The sequence below is a fragment of the Zeus faber genome (genome assembly GCF_960531495.2).
Source record: "Zeus faber genome assembly, chromosome: 13".
In the NCBI taxonomy this organism is placed as follows: Eukaryota; Metazoa; Chordata; class Actinopteri; order Zeiformes; family Zeidae; genus Zeus; species Zeus faber.
In genome coordinates this window covers 13,709,629-13,731,554 of record NC_137198.1, presented here as the reverse complement: position 1 = coordinate 13,731,554, position 21,926 = coordinate 13,709,629, and the positions used below count along the sequence as shown (strand labels likewise).

At 46.1% G+C, this 21,926-nt stretch overlaps 1 protein-coding gene across 4 annotated transcripts in view; it reads left to right on the top strand.

Annotated features, from left to right (window-relative positions):
- Positions 1-21,926, top strand: part of kidins220a (kinase D-interacting substrate 220a) — a 59,579-nt gene that overhangs the window by 27,722 nt on the left and 9,931 nt on the right. For all 4 annotated transcript variants that reach the window (XM_080012885.1, XM_080012884.1, XM_080012882.1 and 1 more), the window contains exons 23-26: positions 961-1,123; positions 17,059-17,237; positions 20,571-20,782; positions 21,282-21,395. In XM_080012885.1, coding sequence (XP_079869011.1) covers positions 961-1,123; positions 17,059-17,237; positions 20,571-20,782; positions 21,282-21,395 — 668 coding nt within the window. The remainder of the gene's footprint in view (positions 1-960; positions 1,124-17,058; positions 17,238-20,570; positions 20,783-21,281; positions 21,396-21,926) is intronic.

Sequence of the window (21,926 nt, the reverse complement as noted above, 5' to 3'; positions counted from 1 at the left end):
TTGGAAGTTGTTTTTGAGGGATAGAATAACGTTTTTATTCACTTTCTATGGATTTCTCCCAGGCTGTAAGGGTACCGTAATTATAAGGCCCCATTATACACAAGAAGAAACAGAACTTTTTGACTCAACGTGGAGGTAAACTTAAGATAAAAATAAGAACAAAAGACGTTAGAACCACCCGAGAACATGTCCCAGAGCACCGTCAGCAAAGATACTCAATAAGAACTGGATAAGAACTCTGCTCTGAATGAAGCACGGACATGACGGTGAGAGGAGTTGGGAGTGGTTTCGCTTTACATAAAAAAATTGTGAAATCAAACTCAATGCCATTTATTGACAGTACCCATATTTCCTCAAATAGTGACTGGGGCTTTTTTTTACCTTAAATGCAAGTCCATCCCCTGCCATGATGCAACGGCCATTGGAGCAATCGCGACGCGGGGAGGTCCCACAACGAGAGAAAAATAAAAAGTTTGCCTCGGGGGCTTGCGCAGAGAACACGGCAAGAACACAGATCACCTCGTCAATCAATCTTATCTTGTTCTGATGACGTCTTTTTGGGCAAAAACTTTGAACTTATAACTTATACTTATAAAAGTCGCTTGCTTTAAGTTCTCCTGTGTTGGCATGTACACTTCACCAGTTTGTTGAGCTCCCTCTGTCTGCCATTGGCCCAAATATCACTTGGCCTGTTGTGCCACAGTTGATGAGTTCAGCTCTCTTTTCCAGTTCTGTTCCGGTTCAGAGGATGGTGTTCTGGGCCATTGGTTCTTTTTTTTGTCAAGTTCTTTCTTCGTTTGTAGTATACCACCTCCTTAACGGTCCCTCTGGTCCCAACCTTACTTCTCCATGTTTAGTTTTATCGGTGTAATCATTTCCTCTAGCATTCAACATTTGAGGTGAAATAAAAAGGCGAGACATACACAAAACCAACAAAATCCTGTGGCTCGGTGCGGGCAGGTCGTCTGCTGCGGGCCAACCAGATCTCCTTCCACTGGGATCGCCTGGCGTCATGGATCAACCTGACGGAGGAGTGGCCCTACAGGACGTCCTGGCTCATCCTCTTCCTGGAGGAGAGCGAGGGAGTCTCCGACCAGGCCACCCTCAAGACCATCTATGAGAGGTACGCACGCACGCACGTGCACGCACACACACACACACACACACACACACACACACACACGCCTGTTCTGTCCCACTTATCCAACTTTTGAACTAATTTAAAGTGGTAATTAATGTGATTATTTTGTTAAAAAAATCACAAGTTTTAGACTTTTAGCTGGCACCTTTTGAGAAACAGCTATTATTTACGTTATACGGGTGCTCCTCTACTGTATATACCGCTTCCATTGTTGGTAGCAGGGTCCGTCTTTCCCGCCAAGAGTGCAAAGATCCGGAGCCCTGGTGAATTTGATGAAACAGCAGCCACAGCATAGGTAGTTGTGGTCAGTAAACCGTCGATATGGATGAACATTCACAAAAAAGAACAGCGCCCTGGGATGAAAAACACCCCCACCATCTCAAGAGACCAAGGAAAAAAAAAAATACTAATCGATCGATCGGAAGAAGGCGAACTTTAGAGGAAACAATTTCACCGTCAAAGGGGACGAAGAAAAGGGTAGCCTCCCTGTCTGTCTTACTCCAACCTATTCATGTCAAAGAGGTACTGAGATACACAGAAACTTTATTGTCCGCGTGGGGATTTAGGCAAACGCAGACATGTCATGTGTTTGTGTCCATTTCTTTCTTTCTTTCCGGCTCTCTGAATGCCAGATGTAAATCAGAGTGGCCAGTAGGTGGCAGTGTAAGCTCTTCAATTCAATACAGGGAACATGGTCAATTTACAGTCGCTTTGAGTGCCAGAAGACGAGGCAGCTGACTGAAAGGTCTTGTAATTGATCATAATGTGTAACGTAAATGATGATTGTAAATTAAACCATTAGCCTGTAATTCTCCTGAATCAAGAAGGGGTCTTTTCACAAGCCATTTCCCTCTTAACTGGCTCGGATGCAGGCACAAGCACAGTAAAGGAGGCATGGGTGTGTGCGCGTCGGTGTGTTTGTGTACCTTCGGCGTGCGTTGCCATGCGTGCCTTTTTTGGCTGCTCCCACAACAGCAACAAGGGGGAGGAGTCTGGGACGGGCCGAGCCGTTCGATTTGGGAGCTGCTGTTCATCAGCGGCTGGCCTTTAAAGGTTGCACTCTGTCACAATACACTAGCGCCTGGGACTCCCGCGGCAGGAAAGTGTCACAGGCGCTTACTGTCAGCCCGCGAGCCAGCGCCAGGCAGCGGCACATCCCCCAATCTCTCCAACACTAACAGCGCACCGCGGCCTCGTTAGGCACGGGGGCTTACTGTTTGCTTTTCCGAGGAAAATATGCCGAGCCTTCCGCTTATTAAGATGGTTTAAACATGATGCATGGGAAAACAGACGGGCTTGAGGCGAGTGTGCAAGAAATCTGCACATTCTGACATAAATATTTTAATTGTACAGGGCGATGCTAACAGCTCCTGATTAGAACTGGAAATCTGATAATTCACATTGTTCTGCTTTATATTCTGAGTCACAATAAAAGAATCGCTGTACTGATGCATATGTTTACTCTAGATTTGATCCCATCCTGACGGCAAGGCAGCAATATATACATGATCACCATTACTATTCCAAATCATCACTCTTGATATGTGGGACCAAAATAATTGCAGTCCACTGACAAATATTTAATTCGGAGATGCAATGAAATCATTGTGTGCATTTCAAATACTTGTGGTCGACGACATAATACGAAATGTTTAAAAGATCCGATCCCATAAATTAAATGTGCAAAATAGAATCGTGAAATTTAGATTTACGAGCTTAATTATCCATCCTTAATGAGGCCTGTAACACTGCTGCAGTATATCCAGCCCAACAGGCTGCGCGTTGTACACTCGCACGCTTTAACCACAGCATCCAACTGCGCTTAAAACCTCGCAGTGGAGCCAATATAGCGACCATGTTGTTTTGCACTAACGGTCCTGTCTGTGTTTATCTTCATCCCCATTGGTTATCTCCAAATGGCTGCTACATTGTGCAGTGGCCGTCGGAGAGCCAGCCCTAATGATGATGACAGGAAGCCTCAAATAGGCTAAACACAAACGCCTTGCCTATAGCCCTTATCTCTGGCCCCGATCTGCTGCTGATAAGACCCCAGCTTCTCGCTCTCTCTCGCTCTCTCTCTCTCGCGCTCGCTCTCTCGCTCACTCTCTGACTCTTTATTTTCTTTTTGTTTCAAGGCTCTTCTGATGCCCTCTTCTTCTGAGTGACTCACTCCGCTGCCCTCATATTATTTTCAGGGATGGATGGACACTCAACCGGCCTCTCTCCTAAACCGAAGGCCCTTTTAGTCTCTCCATCCTTCCGTCGATAGCCCATCAAATACCCGTAATGGTTTTCATGTCACGTATTTTATGGCCTTTTTAAACCTAATTGGGTAAGAGTTCACGTCTGGGCTTCTTTCGCCAGGTCTGGCTTCCCCCGGTTGTATTTTCTGCAGGAGGAGATAGTTATTTTGAGCTTGGTTTTCAGCCCGCTGCTGGTGTAATTTTGCTTGGTTGTGTTATCAGTGACCAAAATGTCGGCCCTGTACATGTGTGTGTATGTGTTATAGTTGTATGCATCTGCGTGTCGCTCGGCCTCCTCCAGACAGCAGAGCTGCACATCCCGTGAGCATCACTAAGTGAATATATTAGTGGTGAAGTCAACGTGGGGGTGAGTCAGCCCCTTATAGGTCAACTGTCGCCTCACATCTCAGTCACACGGCACGAGCTCGCTTCCTTTTTCTCCTCTGTAGCAACATGCAGTGCAGCCCTGTGGGCCAAAGGGAAACACAATGATTAGGGTGGTTTTTAACTGAAGAACTGCCTCATTTTAGGATCTTTCAACAATTAATAAAGGATTCTGTGTTTTTTTGGGGGTTTTTTTTGAGTTAAGAATCAAAAATTATGCGCACGGTTTTCTCCATTAAGTTCGGACGTCATAGAAAGCCTTTCAGTGGACAAATATTTAATGCGAAAGATGGCGGTCTCCTTCTGTACTCTTACTGTAGCATGTTACCTGACCTTTTAGAAAAGAGGAAAAAAAAATCCCCCTTCCCCCCTACGGCTTTCTCTCCAATCTCTCACATACGCCTTCAAAATGGCTAAAAGCTGTTTTTAGCAACTTGCCTGCCAGCAGCTTGCACGTTTGAAGGGCTGTGAAGTGTCATTGCAGGACACGCCGAGAAGCAAAAAACAAAACAAAAAAAAAAAACAGCCATGCGCAAACCGCCGTAGCGCATAACGGGCCAGTTCAGCCTTCTAATCTGATGGAGAATGCATACGAATGGCTATTAACCTAGTTCATTTGTTTTTTTTCTTCTTTATTAACAGCAAGACCCGGGTGTGCCAGACATCCTAATGTTTGATCCCGGTGACCCAAGGGGAACATTTTCTCAGAGTTATCCGCCTCAAAAAAGAGAGATGGACGTAGATAGAAGGCCTCCAAGCCTGGCGAACGCATTTGTCTCGGCCGTTATGCAAACAAAACTACAAATTACACCGTGCACATGGAGCCAGCCCCTGCACTCATGCTGAGAAAATCAACAAGAAAATGGAAAAATAAGTGTTTCTGACTCATTTTCAGCTATCAAATGGACGACTGGTGCTCTTTTTTTACTGTTGAAATATTACATCCTGAGGACATGTAACCACGTTACACAATTTTATCCATAACTTGCGGATTTTAGACATCGCTTTTTACTCATGGAGCGTGGATGGTTCTTTACTCTCTCATCACCGTTCACTGATACAAGACTGTTGAAGAACACATCGGCTCATTATTTTTCTAAATGTTTGAACTCAAGGCAGGCAGTGTCATGAACAATTATTATTTATTCTACTTTTCATTCAGACAACTAAGAAAAACATTGGCGAAAAACAGGCTTTGGTGCATTAACTGCAGCAGTGGGGACACGTGGTCAGAGTATCCTTCCCACCGGGGCGGACTCGAGGCTTCCTTTCAGGTTGAGGGTCTGTTCTCTGCCCGTTGTGCCATCTCATCACGAGAGTCGTTTTCTGATGAGCACACTGGATTCCAAATATGTTTTCTTGCGAGGCACAATAACCAGGGATAGATTTGCCACGGGGCAAACGGATTTGGAGCTAATGCCCTGCCTCGGGTCAGCCTGCGTGTGCGACTATTGGCCGGGCGGGGGCGGTTTGTGTGGACTCAGCCCCATGGTTTATTCCTGGATGCCCCAAGTCCCTTTTGAGCCTTCGGAAGGAAAAAAAAAAAAAGACAAAACAAAACAAAAACAAACACAGTGTCTCTGGTCCACGGCGCAGGATCCTGCTCTGCTCTGACATCTGGTGCCCTGTCTGTGCCAGGATGCCCCCGCTGCACAAACAGGAGTGTTTTCCTGGCTCGGTACCTGAATCTCCCCTTCATGCATGCGCCGAAACACGCACACCCGCACACACACACACACACACACACACACACACACACACACACACACACACACACACACACACACACACACACACACCTTAATTTTAAGCAACTGCTCGCATACCATTACAAATACACAAACATCTTCTTGTGAGAGCATGCAAATGCCGCTTCAAAACTGAAACATGCAGATATACAGTACATACTCTAACTATTGTGAGGATTATTTAGAGGATTATTTGAGAATTGCTTGAAATGGTAATTATCAAGACTAATAATTTAAGAGAAATAACAATTTCAAATAATTTGGTGTTATTATTTGATTTGTGCTAATGTGCTATACAAATAAAGGTTGTTATTATTATTTGGAATTCAAATTCTGCCGAAAAAAATGTAAAGAAAATGAATTACGTGCTAAAAAAAACCACACACACACACACACATACTCACACCTACACACATCGTTATGACACCAGTGTTGGAGCATATGTCACCCCCAACTCCACTGGGAATCAGTGTAATTAATCAGAGCCTCAGACACGATGCTCAACAAACACACACACACACACACACACACACACACACACATACACACACACACACACACACGTTTACACAAGGTACATGAAACAGAATGCAACATGGATCTAGTTAAATTATTTCCATGTCTGTTAAGGCTTCTCTGACTCGGCAGTTGGTGTTGCTAATTCACTTTTAGCGTCTCTCTCCAGCGTTGTCTCGGGACTTGCACTATGAGGGGGAAATCAACTACAAGTCCTCTTCCATTCATCCCCTCTTCCCCTCCGCTCTGTTGGCCTGCTCTTGTGTTCAGCTGCTAAACAATCCCCCCTCTCGTGGACGTGACTCGAGCCAGGCACTCCATGGACACTTCAAAACTTTATTTTTTTTTCCTCCCCACTAATGACGCTCGAAATGAATGCGTCGCCCGGCAATTCACTCTTAATTAGAGAGACCCTTCTCCCAAGTACTGAAACATTAAGATGACACTCACTTCATTCAGGATTACTTTAATTGGCACAATTATTGTAATTTGGTTGCAATTACATGCCGGAATAAAAGCGCTGTTCCAAAGCGCAAGCGGGTGATTCCCTTTATGTAAAATTCTTTTTAATAAGTTCTTGAATGCTTTGCCATGAGGGGAAAAAAATAAGAGAGCCAATTCTTTTCATATGATGAATACTTTTGAACTTCTTCTGCTCTTAAATTAAAAATTCTTAATTTCTTCCCCTAACAGCCGAATCTTTGTCGTTATTTTTTTATCACTTTCACCAAAGTGGCTATGATAGGCTTTTCTCTTAAAAATTTTTCTCTCTTTCTCTCACCCTTTTTCCAAGAGGTATCTTGCTGGACGATGGAGTAAAATAACTGGTAATTCAATCACCCAGTGCGATGCCATTTGCCGAGAGACCCTAAAGCACATGTGAATTACAAAAAACAACGCAGCTTGTGGAAAACCATCTAGTTTACCAACGGAACTGCAGCTTTGCTTGGAGACTTGACACACTGGGACACCAAACAAACCCCGCCCGATCCCAGAGATTAGACAGACCGAAACAGGGAGGCGGCGTTCGGGGAGTCACACAGAGCTGGAAGAAACGAGACAAAGGAAAGGACGATGAAATGGGGGGGGGCGTTTCAGGTGTTCCAAGCCTCTGGTGAAGCTGCTTCTTTGTGGAAGACGGGAGTTGGTCCGGGAGGTGGTCAAACGCACACTTATCGCGCACACGCCGCCCCCTGGCGCTCAAATGGCGGTGTTTATAGAGTGGGAGTGGTCCTCTTGCCCGTTCCGTTCAGCCCATCTGTTGCGTGATTTTTTAGCGTGTACTTTGAGGTGTGTGTGTGTGTGTGTGTGTGTGTGTGTGTGCGGGTGCGGGTGCGCGAGTGTGTGTGTTGAGGCCTTCGTTGTTGCTCCTCCAACCCTCAGGTGTTTGGCTGCCATGAATCAGCCTCAGCCAGCTCCATCACCAAACTCCCACTGAGCCACTCAGAATGGTCAAAAACAACAGGAACCACAGCCAAGGTGTATGGGAGACTCGCAAGCTGTTCTGTGCGTGCGCGTGTGATCTTGTGCACACTTGTACACAATTGTTTGTGTGGGTGTGCATACACTAGCATGGTGAGCGTATAAGGGTTGTGCGCGCGCGTGTGTGTGTGTGTGTGTGTGTGTGTGTGTGTGTGTGTGTGTGTGTGTGTGTGTGTGTGTGTGTGTGTGTGTGTGTGTGTGTGTGTGTGTGTGTGTGTGTGTGTGTGTGTGTGTGTGTGTGTGTGTGTCGTCGACCACGTGAGGATGGAAGGAACGTCATGCAGCATTCTTTGTTAGCAAATCCTTAAAGCCCTTTCATTTCTGCTCATAAGCCCAGGTTGAAGGATTAGGCTAATTGGTCTGAAACAAGAACTGCTCTCTTTGGAGACAGACAGAGGGGGAAGAAACAGCCGGAGAAGAAGAGCTCGGGAAGGGGGCGGGGGGGGGGTCTGAGCAGAGAGTAGAAAAGAGCAAGGATGCAGAGCGTCGCCTCTGCTGTACATCTCAACAGTCTGTGTGTGGACGTCAGCCTGACCGCCGCAGCCTCTTCACACCGGAACCGGCGGGAGGTTGTGGGCCGATTATAAATAGCAGAGCAAGGCTGCACTGGGGTCAGCGCTGACATTTAAGTGCACACAGAAGCACGGCACCCAGCCGCTAGGGTTGGAGGGTGGCGGCGCACGCTTGACTCCCAGTTACACAAACACACACTCGCACGAAGGACAAAAAAAATGACTTTGATCTTGCCACACTGCGTTCTGAAAGCTCAATGGAGGTCACAATGAGGCAAATTAATCCATTGCTAGGTGTGTGTGTGTGTGTGTGTGTGTGTGTGTGTGTGTGTGTGTGTGTGTGTGTGTGTGTGTGTGTGTGTGTGTGTGTGTGTGTGTGTGTGTGTGTGTGTGTGTGTGTGTGTGTGTGCGCGTGCGCGCGCGACGGATGACAGACATAAAAGGTTTGTGTGTGTGTGTCTGCAAGTTGCACAAAATGCCACTCCACGAGCTGCCAAAGCGAGCGTCCCTGGGGGAGAATCCCTCAGCAGTTGGTTGGAATTCATCACTTATTGTCGTTCAGTGGTATTGTGTTGTCACTGAAAGTAACAGGTGCATTTATCTTTGCATTTTGAAAACATGTCTATATCAAGATGAATAGCATTATTTTGTAATTCTTGATCATCACACTATGATTATCACCTGATAGGCGGGACAAATGAATTAAGCTGTCTAGCTTATCCAAGAATTGTGAAGGTCCACGTTTGTTCTTTTGATTCTGCACACAATAGTGCAGCCAGTCACTGTATGGATAAGGATTTAGCAAAGATTTCCCTTCTAGATCGTTGGGGAAAGGTGCGGTAATGAGGACATTTCTAAGTCCTAGGCCGCCATTACGTTTTCCTCTGCCCTTTAACTATGGGTGTCACGATTCAATTTGACTTTTGATTTTAAGGTCACGATTCGATGTTCAATTTAAACTTTTTTTTTTTTTTCCCAGCACTGGCTGCTATGCCATAGACTGTCGAGTCTTTGGAATGAAAAACACTTGTTTCTCAATAAGTAACTTTTATTTGAATAATAACAATTATAAATTATAACAACAATATGAGAATATTCAAACAACACACTTAAACAGTTAAGAGCTTGAGCAAAACTGGTCTTAAAAATAATAAACAACAAGTTACTTATTACACTTCTTTTAAGTAACTCCCCAAAATAAGCACAGGAAAATCGATGCAATTTTTGCCAGAGGGGAACGCTGGTAGTAAAACGTGAATTACTACCTGTGGCTCCGCTCCTCGGAACAGAACGATCTTTTCTCCAAACAAAGCAAATAAAAACTGTAGATGTATAGAATTTACTCCGTTTCCTGCTGCGTCTCTGCACACATTCTCATGGCAATTGCCCCGACACGGCCCACGAGCCGGTGGTTGGGAACCTCTGCACGAGAGGTCATTCACTGAGGGTCGGGTTTATTTCCCACTTTCGTTGCCACATCTGTGTAATCGCTGGACATTCTGGTCACAGTGAAACGCAGGAGGAGAGGTAGACGTGCCGGTGTGCTCATGCGTCTCTGTCGTCGCGGTCTTCGCACCGTTACCGGTAATATTCCTCTCTAATGTGTATTCACTGTGCAACAAACTTATATTGAACTTTATTGTTATTGTTTTGTAATATTCGAATTCCATTCAAATTTTGTTCCTGCAGCCCTGGTGCCAGGTGGGCGGGTGCAGTGTGCATTGAGGGGTGCGGTGCAGCCGACCCCTCTGGAACTGACCGCAGCTCTCCCAACTCCGGACCAAATTTCATGAAAGTCGTTTTGGAGCCGGGCGACCCGCCGTCGACTCCGCGGAGGGCCCTGCGCCCCCTGGCACACACTGTGTTTTTTGGCAGATCTTGACCGCCCCAATATGGCGAACGGACAATATGTCGGACAATATTACCCACAAAAATACGGGGAGAATTGAGAATCTGCTTGTGATTTTGAAGTTGGAAATCGAACGCTCATTTTGATCAATTTTAGATTTTCATATCGGAATCGTGACATCCCTACTTTTAACTCTGACAGGAAATGGAATAAAAGAGCAAATATAAAAACTTTTTTTTTTCTACTATCCCTTCCTCCTTTTTCAATTTCTTTCTCATTCACTTGTATATACAGTACTCTACCTTGCATTCTCTGAATCACTGTTTTATCCTGTAAATGATGAATGCAGATTTATTGTCTGCTCTCTCCTTCTCCTCTTTCCCTTTCCTATTCCTGTGGCATAAGGCATGTCAACTGGCCATTAAAGCTATTAAACTAACCACATTCTCTAATACCCACTCCAATGCCTCGACATTTGTGATGAGCTTTTCACTTTTTTCCCTGGCCCCAGAGTTTCTTGTGACAATACTGAAAAATACTCCTGGGGCCTGAGGATACGCCAAACATCCCCCCCTAACATATAAATCAAAGAGCTTGAGGTTTAGCGTTCTAATATTTGTCAAGAATGGGGCCTCGGTTGCTCTGAATTGAGGGTTCAGTTAAGGTTTTTGGGGTCTGGAACAGGGTGGCTCAGTTTTGTGCGCTACACATGAGTTCAATCAACATTTTGGAGAAAACGCTGAGTCCCCAGCACGTTTTCACAGAGAGGCCACTAGCTCTGGAGCTGCTTGGCTTTATCAGCCTGGTGTGTTTCCCATTACACTGCTTGTCTCTGTGGCCTGCACATGGATACAAAGGTCCAGCTCAAAACATAGGGATTGCAATTACTGGACTTCCACTGAACACTGCCACAAATGTATATGGAAAGCAGGCACTGCCATAAGTTGTCAGCTAGAAAGGTCCGAATGCAGTATAGACATGGGAGAGAAAGGGAGGGGTGGGGACTTGCAGATTACTTGCAGCATTTGATTCAAATCAAGGAAATATGTCTGGGTTTAAGGCATACAAAGAACATGGCGTCGTCTAAAGTGAAAACATATTTTTGCTCTCCCTTTCTGCCTCTGGGGTGGCGGAGGGCTTGGCAGCCCTGCTTGCAACAATAACCCCTCTCAGCGCTGACGCCGGGAGTCCACGTGCCAGCCTGTTGGCCTGTCGGGCCCACCCGCTGTACACCCAGTGAGAGCCGGACTGGATTCACCAACCCGCCTGGCAGACAATTATGCCAGCAGGTCTGACACAAGCCTGACTGGTGAAGAATGTGTGGGACCCTGGGCCTGGTTGGCCCACACAGTTTTGTGCTGCACAACAGCTCCTGACATTAACTGGCTTTATGAGGTTCTGAAAAAGAGTACTGTATAGGCATTTGTCTCCCTCTTTCTCAGGCCCTTTGTGGCAGTTTTTGGCAGGAAGGCCACCTCTTTGTGTGCACACATCGTTCTTAGGCACCGACTGTGGCTGCAGAGCCAAGTCAAGTGGCACATTGAGCCATTCAGTGCCCGCGGAGAGGATGTCAGGACAGAAGGGATATAGGGATGGATTCTGCTCTTTGCCGTCAGCTGCAGCGTGTGGGAGGCTGAGAGCAGAAGAAAGGCTGCGCTCCTAACGGCTTTGGGACCTATTAGCATTTGGATAAGCTGAGAAACCTCCCAGCGGCCGTGCCACACAGACAGCGGCCGGGCCTCAGCGTCTGTACAGAGGCGGCTATAAGCCGGGCGCTGTCAATGGGCCCTTTGTGCGACAGCGGCTGCAGGGATGCCCGATGCGTTTTATCTCGCTCATCCCCAGCCCGTCTAAAAGTAGAACGATGGTGTCTTCGGCACTCAAACCAGAGCATCCATCTTGTCAGATGGTGACTGACTACTGATAAGGATAGCTTTGTTCATTCTGCCGGTCTCATCTGTTCTATTTGAGGAAACCTAACGGCGTCAGAAGAGATTAATGTCAATTGCTTGATGCTTAGATCAATTACATGACATTAATTGACTCTAAAGGGTGTAATTTAAAGTGTTCATCATTGAGGAAGCTGTTGTTATATATACTATAATGGTAACTGTTTGTCAGAAGATGTAATTCAACTGCTGATGCTACATATGCTGGCCAGTGTCATGCTTGAAGTTTAATCAGTCTTTAGCTTCCTTTATTTGTTCCCTTCTCCCTCCTGTTATCTTGCCCCCTTTCCATCTTCTGTACTTCTCTACTCACCTATCGGTTTTTCTGTCCTTCCCGCCACCGTGACCATCCTTCCTCCCTCTCTGTTCTTCACTTTTATATTCCTTTTCTCTCTCGTCTCTCTACCTTGCTTGCGTCCTTGCTATCCCCATCTTTCTTTCTTATGTCCATCTGTAGATCTTTGAGCCCATCCATCCAACTGTCATTTTAAGGTGATTAAAGTCTGGTCCTCCTGTTCTCATTTTCTCAACAAGGCAGTGAAGTATGAGCTTTGTCCCCCCGTGACTGGACAGCCTCAGCCAGATGAGAATGTCAGGAATGGACCTCTGACACTTGCTCATTCTCTGTCTGGCTGTGTGTAGTTCTGTGATGGATGTCCATAAAAGACCCACTTGGGTCTTTTCAGCAGTTTCCAGTCGTCTTTGGAAGATGTGAGGTGCTGTGTGTTTGCAATGGTGACATAACATGCCAGAGAAAATACAAAGGTCAGTGCAGGTTAGCACAATTTCAGATCGCTGCTTGGGACCGCACCATTTGTTATCCAGGGGATTCTTATTATGTTGCTATTTGCTCAAACATAATGTGGATTATACTTAAATACAGAGGTTCTGCAGAGAATCAAACGTAACCAGAGGTTTCTATCCATAACGATGACGACTTTATAAGGCTTTGTTTCAGATATTTTGGATTCAATTGGACGTTGTTTTTGTAAGCTGTTTGGATAGCCACATGAGTTATGACATTGTCCCATAAAAGGACACTAGATTCCTAAGAAATTCATTGGAAGGCCTTCTCTATAGAAAAAGGAAGTGCCATATCTGTGTATTTGTGTGACTGAGTCACTGGCTCCTGTTGGTCCGTGTGTTCACAGACCCACAAATAAACAGCCATTAGCCAGATGGAGAAAGGTGGGGGCAAGCCTCCCTCAGTCCGCAGACGGGTTAATACAGTTCATGGGAAAATAACCCAAATACACACACAGACTGACGCAGACAAAGCCTTCCATCTTTTCTGTAGTTTTAAGTATTCACTGTGAGTAAAACTGACATAGCGATCCACCAATCCATGCTTAACTTTAGCATAACTGTCGCTATGCACTACAAACTACTCTGACGCCACGCTGAAAAGAACAGCGTTCGATAACGCACAGTACTACCAAACGGGTACAACGTGTTGTTGGCGGACTTGAAATACCAACACACACTATTTGGTGAGATTCTACAGTAATTAAGAGAGACTGAACATGCTTTAATTTTGCAGACGGTCAACTCCTTGATTCTTCACGTTGACATTTTCGCCAATGCGCTGTTGTTTTGTGTTAAATAAGGCATCTATACTGTTTGTGGGGCTGCTCGCTTAGCTAGCGTGTGTTTATGTGTGTGAGAATGCATGTGTTTGTGACATCTGTCTGTCCTGTCCCCACGGTGACAAAGGTCACATGAGCCCGGGGTCATTTGTGTGCCAACACCGAGCCATCCTGACCTTCTAGTTAAAGGTTCTTACAGAAGACTCGCACTGAGAGGGCTTTGTCCATGGGAGCACAGCTGTGACTCTCTGTCCTCTCCTTACCCAGCGGCCTTCCCCTCCCACCGCTGTGTCCGCCTTTCCGTCTCTCTGAGTGGGTGAATGACACAGATCCACCTGCGCCGGCCCAGATGGCATGACACATGACAGGGCATCGACAGCGTGAGATTGGGACACAGCCTGGAGGGACCTATCTGTTGAAAATTATTTTACATTAAAGAGACTGTCCTGTAGGTACAAGGCCCCGGGTTCGTTTCACGCAGCACCAGATGTGTTGCCGTCTCAAGCCATGTATATTGTCAAGGTGACATTGGTCACAGACACCACCCAGACATCAGGCCCCAACCTTTCTGACACTTGATGGATTTGCCACAAAACTCTTGAATTTCAGGCAAGCAATAACCTAAAACTGGCGCTTGCATCTGAATGGAGGATGCTACTTGTAGGTTTGCCCTTAGTTTCTGTACCCGGTTGTCAAACTGAAAAAAGTAGCCGCCGTTTAGAATTTTCCTCTTATTTCACTTCATCGGCTGGGTCAAAACATTGGATCGGGTGCATGAGTTTTGCCAATCTAGCAGCAGATTCATCCTTCAGCGGTACGCTAAGGTATTTCAGCCTCAGTTTATCAGAATGTCCCATGCATGGGAAACGTTTTCGACTGGCTTGAAAACAAAATTAGGTTAGCTAGTTTGGTTATCCAGTGAACAGAGAGGTGTGTTTATTTTCAACCCAATGATGACCTCCGCCTGGCCAGTTAATGTGCTATGTCAGTGGTGGTACCATTCGACCATTCAGGTCAGAGAAAGAACAGCCTGTTCACTTGCAGACAGATCAGGGCCAGGGGAAATACCCAGCTGCTCAGTCAGCATTCCCCCAGCATATCGCAGGACAAATAGGGATATTCGGGGACTTTGGGGACTGTGGTGTGAGGATGGTGTGGTTTGGGCAGCCACACCTGACCTGGATCTGGGTAATTGGGGTCCCAGGATCAGAGTAGCTGAATACCTGCTGCTTGTTGGTTGGTCTAACGAGCAACAGGTAAAACCCGCATCCCCACACACACTCAGGAGAGGAGCCCATGTCATGACCTGTGTTGATTTGCGCCGGGGCTTGTTCTATTAAGCCCCCTCTCTACAATAAACTTGAGTGTTTTCTACCCCTTTGTCTGTGACTCTGTGCCGGAGGGCCCTGTGTACGCCACTAGGGTGGCGGGTGGTATGCGAAACTGCCACAGGGACAAATTGGGATGAGGAGTTGATGGGTTGTAGTTTGAGAACATGAGGGCGGGGCGCTTAATTTAATTGAGGGAGTGAGCAGTGTGGGGAGACAAAGATAAAGAGTGGCAATCATGTCAACATGCATGTATCCTGCTTGAAACTCATCTGATAAGAGCAGAACCACTGGGGATGAATGGTCCATGTCATAAATCACTCTCAGTTCCATATTTTCCAGTGGATTGATGGGATTAACTAGATGTACTGATTGTTGTAAGGCTGTTAGTGTTTGCTTCCGACCGTACAGCATATATGGCCACCCGTCACTCCGGCCCGTGTGAAAGAGGTTTCATTCTTGAGAAGTTTCCTCATGACAGCAATGATCTCTTTAAGAGCGGCCATTACTTCTAAACTTGTACTCTCTTAAGCTATTTGGTACAGAATTCACAGCTTATCTTATGCGGTTTCAGAGTTTGTGTAGATTCATTGCACAGGCACGCATGCATTTGTGCACTTTTTTTTTCTTTTTATTTCTTTGCTGTGAAATCTGATATTCTGAAGGCAATTTTTTCCTGGTGTTTAGACAGGAAATGGTAAATCATGCAGAGATGAAACGATCACCAAACATGGCTGTTTACTCAGAGCCTGTGATAACGAGCATCATGCTAACTGTGACTGAACATTGCGACGTGCTTCCGTCTGCTGCTTGCTAAATTACTCTGATTGGCATCTTCTCAGATTTCCTCCTCCTGCGCAGCAAAGATAACATCCCTCGTCTCTATCTGTCCTCAAACATCCCCCCTTAACCATCTTCCCCGCTCTAAATCCAGTTATCGCTCGTCTCTCGTGATGATGTTGGTGATGATGACCGTTGTGTATCTCTGCTATCTTAGCAGAACTTCTTGCTGACACTCATTCTTTTCTCATCAGTATGTTTTGCGTCATATTTTCTCCTCTGATTGCAACACGCACTTTTCAGCGGGGCCATTTCTCTCTCGAATTGGATGTGTTCGGTTTTGTGACTTCAACCATGGCTGTTATGTATATTCTCTGGTTTGTCTATCTTTGGGGACAAACAAACCTTTTTTTTTTTTTTTTTTTTTACAAGTTGGAAGTGGAGAAAACACAAACAAAGAAACTAATATTGCATGCAACAATTCTACAATACTTATATGTAGAATTTGATATTGTAGGAATCTTTCTTTTTAAATATCCTTTCATGTTATTAAGAATAGTTAGACACAAAAATACTACTATATGGCTACTGCCATATGCTTGTTATTGTTCTTGATTACTTTCAGCCATACTGTATTTCTCACATTAATCTAACTATTAACAATATACATTCTGTAACTTTGCTAACCTGTCAATATGTTTTCTCGCGCTATACCCGACTCAGAATTTTATTAGTCGAATCGGATTCGGCTGTTTAATGCGAATATTCGACTATTCTTTGCCGGGGGGCAGGCCAGGCCAGCTCGGCTCTTCCTATAGGCCAGATAGGCGGCCGCCTGGGGCACTATCCCGAGGCGGGGTGCGTAGAGGGACCGATTGGGGCGCAATTTGCTCACCTGTCTCCCTCTCAGGTGGTACCGACAATGCGTGCCCGCGATTTGCGCGCCAAAACAGTGTGTTTTTATTTTTTATAGATGTAGGTTATTTTCTTTCCCCTTATGGACTGAAACAAGTGCGTATGGAACAAAACCCTGCGTAATGATGACACTTGCTCCTTCTCTGGTGACTCTCTTTTAGTTGTGTTATTTGGAGGAACAGAGCTCAGCTCTCTGTGTTGCTCTCTGCGCTTGGGGCGCACGGAGAGCCGTGTTCGCGGACGGTTCACACATATAAAAGTATCATAATGATTATGATCCTTATTTAAAATCCCGCATTGAAATGTAATCCCTGTGCATTTTGTAAGCTTCTATCTATTGTATACTGTTATTTTTATGAACACTGACTGGGGAAAAAAAAAAAAAAACTACTAAAAAAAACTGTTCGCCTTGAATAAGCTCAGTCGACTGACTGGTTTCCGACTGATGATTCAAGTCGTTGACTTTCAGGGGGCGGCCCTCATGTTGGCCCACTTGGTTCTGTGTTTACCAGCCAAGTAACACATACATAACGTGGGCCATCACCCCCTCCCCGGGCAGCCAGTCGAATAGGCCTGGAATAAGAGAAAATGATCGAAATTAATTCCCTTGCTTCCTTGTCTCCAGGATCTCCAAGAACATCCCCACCACCAAGGATGTGGAGCCGCTGCTAGAGATAGACGGAGACATCCGCAGCTTTGAGGTGTTCCTCTCTTCCAGGACGCCTGTCCTCACCGCCAGGGACGTGGAGACGTTCCTGCCCTGCACCGTCAACCTGGACCCCAAGCTCCGGGAAATCATCGCAGGTCTCTAAATACGTACACACCCCTGGGGCCTCCCTATATATGAAATATCACGATAACATTAACATCACAATGTCGAAGGGTGACAAAAGCAGCAGCTCTGCGTGTTTGTTTCACTTGGGAGCAGCAGAGGCGAGGTGAATGGAAGAAGACTGGAACAAAAGAATAACGAGAAATAAATATTTATAGCTATTGGAAAAGGGTGTTTACTGAATAATATAGATGGTATTTTAGCATTTTATATATCTTAGCAAATATTTCATATTTGTGCTACGCTATATTATTATTTCAGTTGTTGATTTTCCCGTTCATCATTAAAATGGGTATATTGCTGCGCTCTTCCTCAGACACACACACACACACACACACACACACACACACACACACACACACACACTCAATTATAGATCTACATTGCTGTAAGTATTTAGAAAACACTAAATACACTATCTGAATAAGCTCCACTACAAACTCCAATGACTGTACATATATACAATATAGTAAACAGCATACTCAAATATATTATTCATTGTAGAGTCATTCAACATAACTAATCATAATAATTAAGTTACATTTTTTTATTTTAATTTAGAATTAACTTTAAGTGGTTTTCCTTAAGATTATTTTGTTAAAAATGCTTGAAATTAATTTTATCTGAAACGTATTTTATCTTAAAAAAATACATATTATTTTACACACAGTATATTTACTCATGTACACTTTTGACATACACACACACAAAGTCTGGCTTCTCTATGTTGAACTTCCGTGCAGGTTTTTTCCAAAGTGAACAAAAAGGTTAATTCAATTATTTAGATCCCTCTGTCCTGTTCTAGCTTGAACGCTTAGTTTGAGGCTGCACAACGAAGCACATGGGCTCCCACTGGACTCGTTTCATCAGAAAGCAGGAGGTGGGGGGCGGTGCTTGATTTGGCTTTTTCCCTCCGAACTCTCTCGACCGCTTGTGTGCGTCAGATGCATGTGCGAAGCAGGGACTGTGGAGAGAATGTGGTGGTAAGAAGGTTCACCAATCCTGTGGCGCCCTTACGGTCTCACGGGTATGAATTTCGACATACGCACGTTCAGAAACCTTATAGGGAGTCTGACAAAGCATCGACACGCCTGCGTCAATTGAAACATTGTGGCAAATAACTAGCTGTGGACATCCAGTTTCCATTAAGGTGATTGTAATCTCAGTCTGTTTATGGAAATCGCAAGGGGCTTTTCCACCACGGGAGCCATTTCGGGAAGCGGCAGCTTAGTTCCGGATGCTGAACAGCGGTGATTGGTCAAAAGCGAGCTACACGAGAGTCGTCAACCACACTGGCCACCATTTTTAAATAACAGCACACAGTGAACTCACTCGTGGAAGTCACTCAGGAAGCGAGCGCCCATAGCGCTCGCTACTTTTTATTAAAGAAAAATAGAAAGCCAGAACCCCCTTATTGTGTTGCAGATGTTGTTGTTGTTCTTGTTGTTCCGTCACATGCCGAAATAACATATCAAACCCAAATGTCGCACCTTTGGTGTCACCTCCTCCTGCTCAGCATAATATTTTTGGTGAAGTGGGGATGCCACCAAGGACTCTTTTAGGAAGGCTCAGGTTCCCGTTTCAGAAGGTTCCGGGTTCCAGGTTCCTCAACAGTTCCTCATTTAGATCACGTACCTCGGTGGACATTGTTGACGTGACCTTTTGTATCGACGCGGTTGCATCTAACCTCATTCGAGCGCAGGTGTAAATTAAATGCGCCCCCCCCTCCCCCGAGGCCTTGACAGTCGGTTGTAATTTGATTTGGCCTCACCAGTCTTAGTCTTTCTAGCACCGTCTCAAACCTCACAGTTTGTGGCGAGGTGACGTAGCGGCGCATCAGAATCCCATGTGTACGGTGGAGTCGCGCTGCCTGTTTGTTGCGGTGCGTCACAGCCGCTTCGGCGTCCACCGGAGTGTCAATGACGCCTAGTGTGAGGCTGCTGCATCATAGTGTTAAGAGCCCACAGAAACACACACACACACACAGACACACTCACACACTGAGTCTGTGGTGTTGTGCCAAGGTTGAGTCATTGCGGCCGAAGCCGACCGACGTTTTTCGGCCCAGACGTCCAATCTGTAAATATAGGGCTTTGGGGTTAAACGTGTTTAGGTGCATATCCAACGTGTGTTTATTGGGTTGTTCGCTTTACCAGCATGTATGTGCGTTGTGTATTTTTTTCACTCTCCACGTGTCGTTGAGAAGCGGAAGGTGACCAGCTCTCCTGTCCACTCACTCCACCACCCCCGCCCCCCTCTCGCAGACGGTGAGCACTCGGTGCCCAATGTCCTGTGGCCGGCCAGCGGGCAGCGCCGTCAGTGATACTCGCCCCCGAGCCTGACTCACATAATAAGGCCCCCATTGTGTTCCCGGGCAGGATTGGGTCTCGCTCACCGTGTCATTCAGCAGCCACTTGTATAACCAGGAGACACTCTGGTGCCTGCTTCTGTTTCTGGTCCGGACCCCCTGGCCCCCGCCACACAGACCCACTCTGTTCTGCAGCGGGGACCTTTTTTTTTTTTTTTTTTTTTTTCTCTCTACTTGGGGAGGGGTTTTGTAACACCGCTCCCACGCAGCTTCAACTTGGCTACGCTCAAAGCACAACAGGTTTTTACGGGAAAACTGTCAAAAATATCCTCCATTAGTTTGTCATTTTACTCTGTATACTCTGTATACATGGGTTTGTGTTTTACAGATAACATTACTATTCACAGGCCAATTGCGTCCACTTATCTCCCGCCATATGAATTGGAGAATCAAGAAACAGCGTACCTGCGGGTAACTTTTAGCGATCCAAATCAAAAGCCATTTCACAAGTGCAGGTCACTGTAATAACAGTAAACTGTTTTGATTCTCCTCCATCAGTGGGCGGATGAGATTGTTCTTTACTGCAGATGAGAAACATTTTTGTTTCTGTTGTATTCCCTCAAGTGTAGCGAGCATCAGAGGGTTCAGTACGCGCCCGCGTCCGTTCCTGCGCTTGATATGTTTTCTCTATTTGATATCAGCCCTCCGCGGATCCTCTGCTGTTTGCGCTCACTGGAGACGGCGAAATAACGTTAAATCACTGTTGTGTGGGCGGATCTGAGATGCCTTTAAAGTCATAGCCAAGACGCGATCTCCATCAGCGCGCTGATAAAACATTTCCTTCTTCGGCCTTTCTTTCTTCCCCTCTACCCTGGGCTCTCTCTCTCTCTCTCTCTCTCTCTCTCTCTCTCTCTCTCTCTCTCTCTCTCTCTCTCTCTCTCTCTCTCTCTCTCTCTCTCTCTCTCTCTCTCTCTCTCTCTCTCTATCTATCCCTCAGATGTGCGTGCAGCCAGGGAGCAGATGCACATGGGCGGAGCGCCGTATCCCACGATGCCGCTGCAGGAAGCGCCCCCCCGGGTCACGTCGGGGTACGGCCAGCTCTCTGCCGCTTGCTCCCCGACGGGCTCCTTCACGGGCTCCCTGCCTCCCCAGCCCCACAGCTCCTACTTCAGCGGCATGACGGGCCCTCAGCACCCCTTCTACAACCGGGTGAGGAGAGGATGTACAAACGCGGCACCAAAGCGGCGCCTAGCCCGAGTAAAAAAAATAAAACAATAAAAAAAAATAAAATAAAAAAAATTGGGATAACAATTCTCGCCACCCCTCGAACCATGTCCGTATGGGTGAAAGCAGTCCATGTGTAAGAGGAGTGACTCGCTGGTGAGAGTGAGCGAGTTACTGGGTGGAACGACGCAAAACCCCTTGGAAGAGCAAGTAAAATTAAATTTTGATCAAACCAAATGGTATCAGCAGTTCAGGGACTAGACTAACCCTAACCCATGATGTCTCCCTTGTAAGTCGCTTTGGATAAAAGCGTCTGCTAAATGACTAAATGTAAATGTAAATGTCTTTGGCCATGTGTGAGATTGTGCGTGCGTGTGCAGGTCGTCCCTCATATGATTTTTGTTTTGTTTTGTTTTCCCTGCGTAAAGTTTTGACCCTGCCTCCATCCCTTTTTTGTGCCCTCCCCCCTCACCCTCCCCCGTAGCCCTATTTCCCTCACCATGTGTATCACGTGCCACGGCATTACTCCCACCATGTCCCCTCGTCCCGCCCCTCCATTAAACCACACGGCCTCCACAAGGACAGCACCAATGGACTTGTAAGTATCGAACCGGCAACGAGTGCAGTGTGCATTCATGCTGCAACAAAAATCCCACTCAGAGAGGTTCTGCCGGGTGTTCAAACTTAAAGTAGTCATTTTGAGTAGTAATAATGTAGTAATCACATACAGGAACAGTAAAGGGTTCTTAGCGCTCACGTGTTAACCGTTGTCCCGTTTTCTACACGGGCCGGTCGAAAGAAAAAATGCGCTAAAATTATGTAATATCTAATATGATAAGATGAACGCAGGAATGTTCCATAGCGCCGACATCTGAGGAGAAATCTGTGCCCGTCCCGAAATTCACTTTTCTGTCGGTAATCCTTGATTGCAGATGATCTCTTAACCACGCCACCTTCGATTCCGCTCGCTCTCTCTCTCTCTCTCTCTCTCTCTCTCTCTCTCTCGCTCTCTCTCTCTCCTTATACCCCCTGCTTGTCCCTTTGCCTTCTTCTCTCCGTGTTCACGCTACCCTGACCTGTCTGCCTTCCTCCTGACCGCCTGTTAATATTCTGCCTCCTCTCTTCGCTA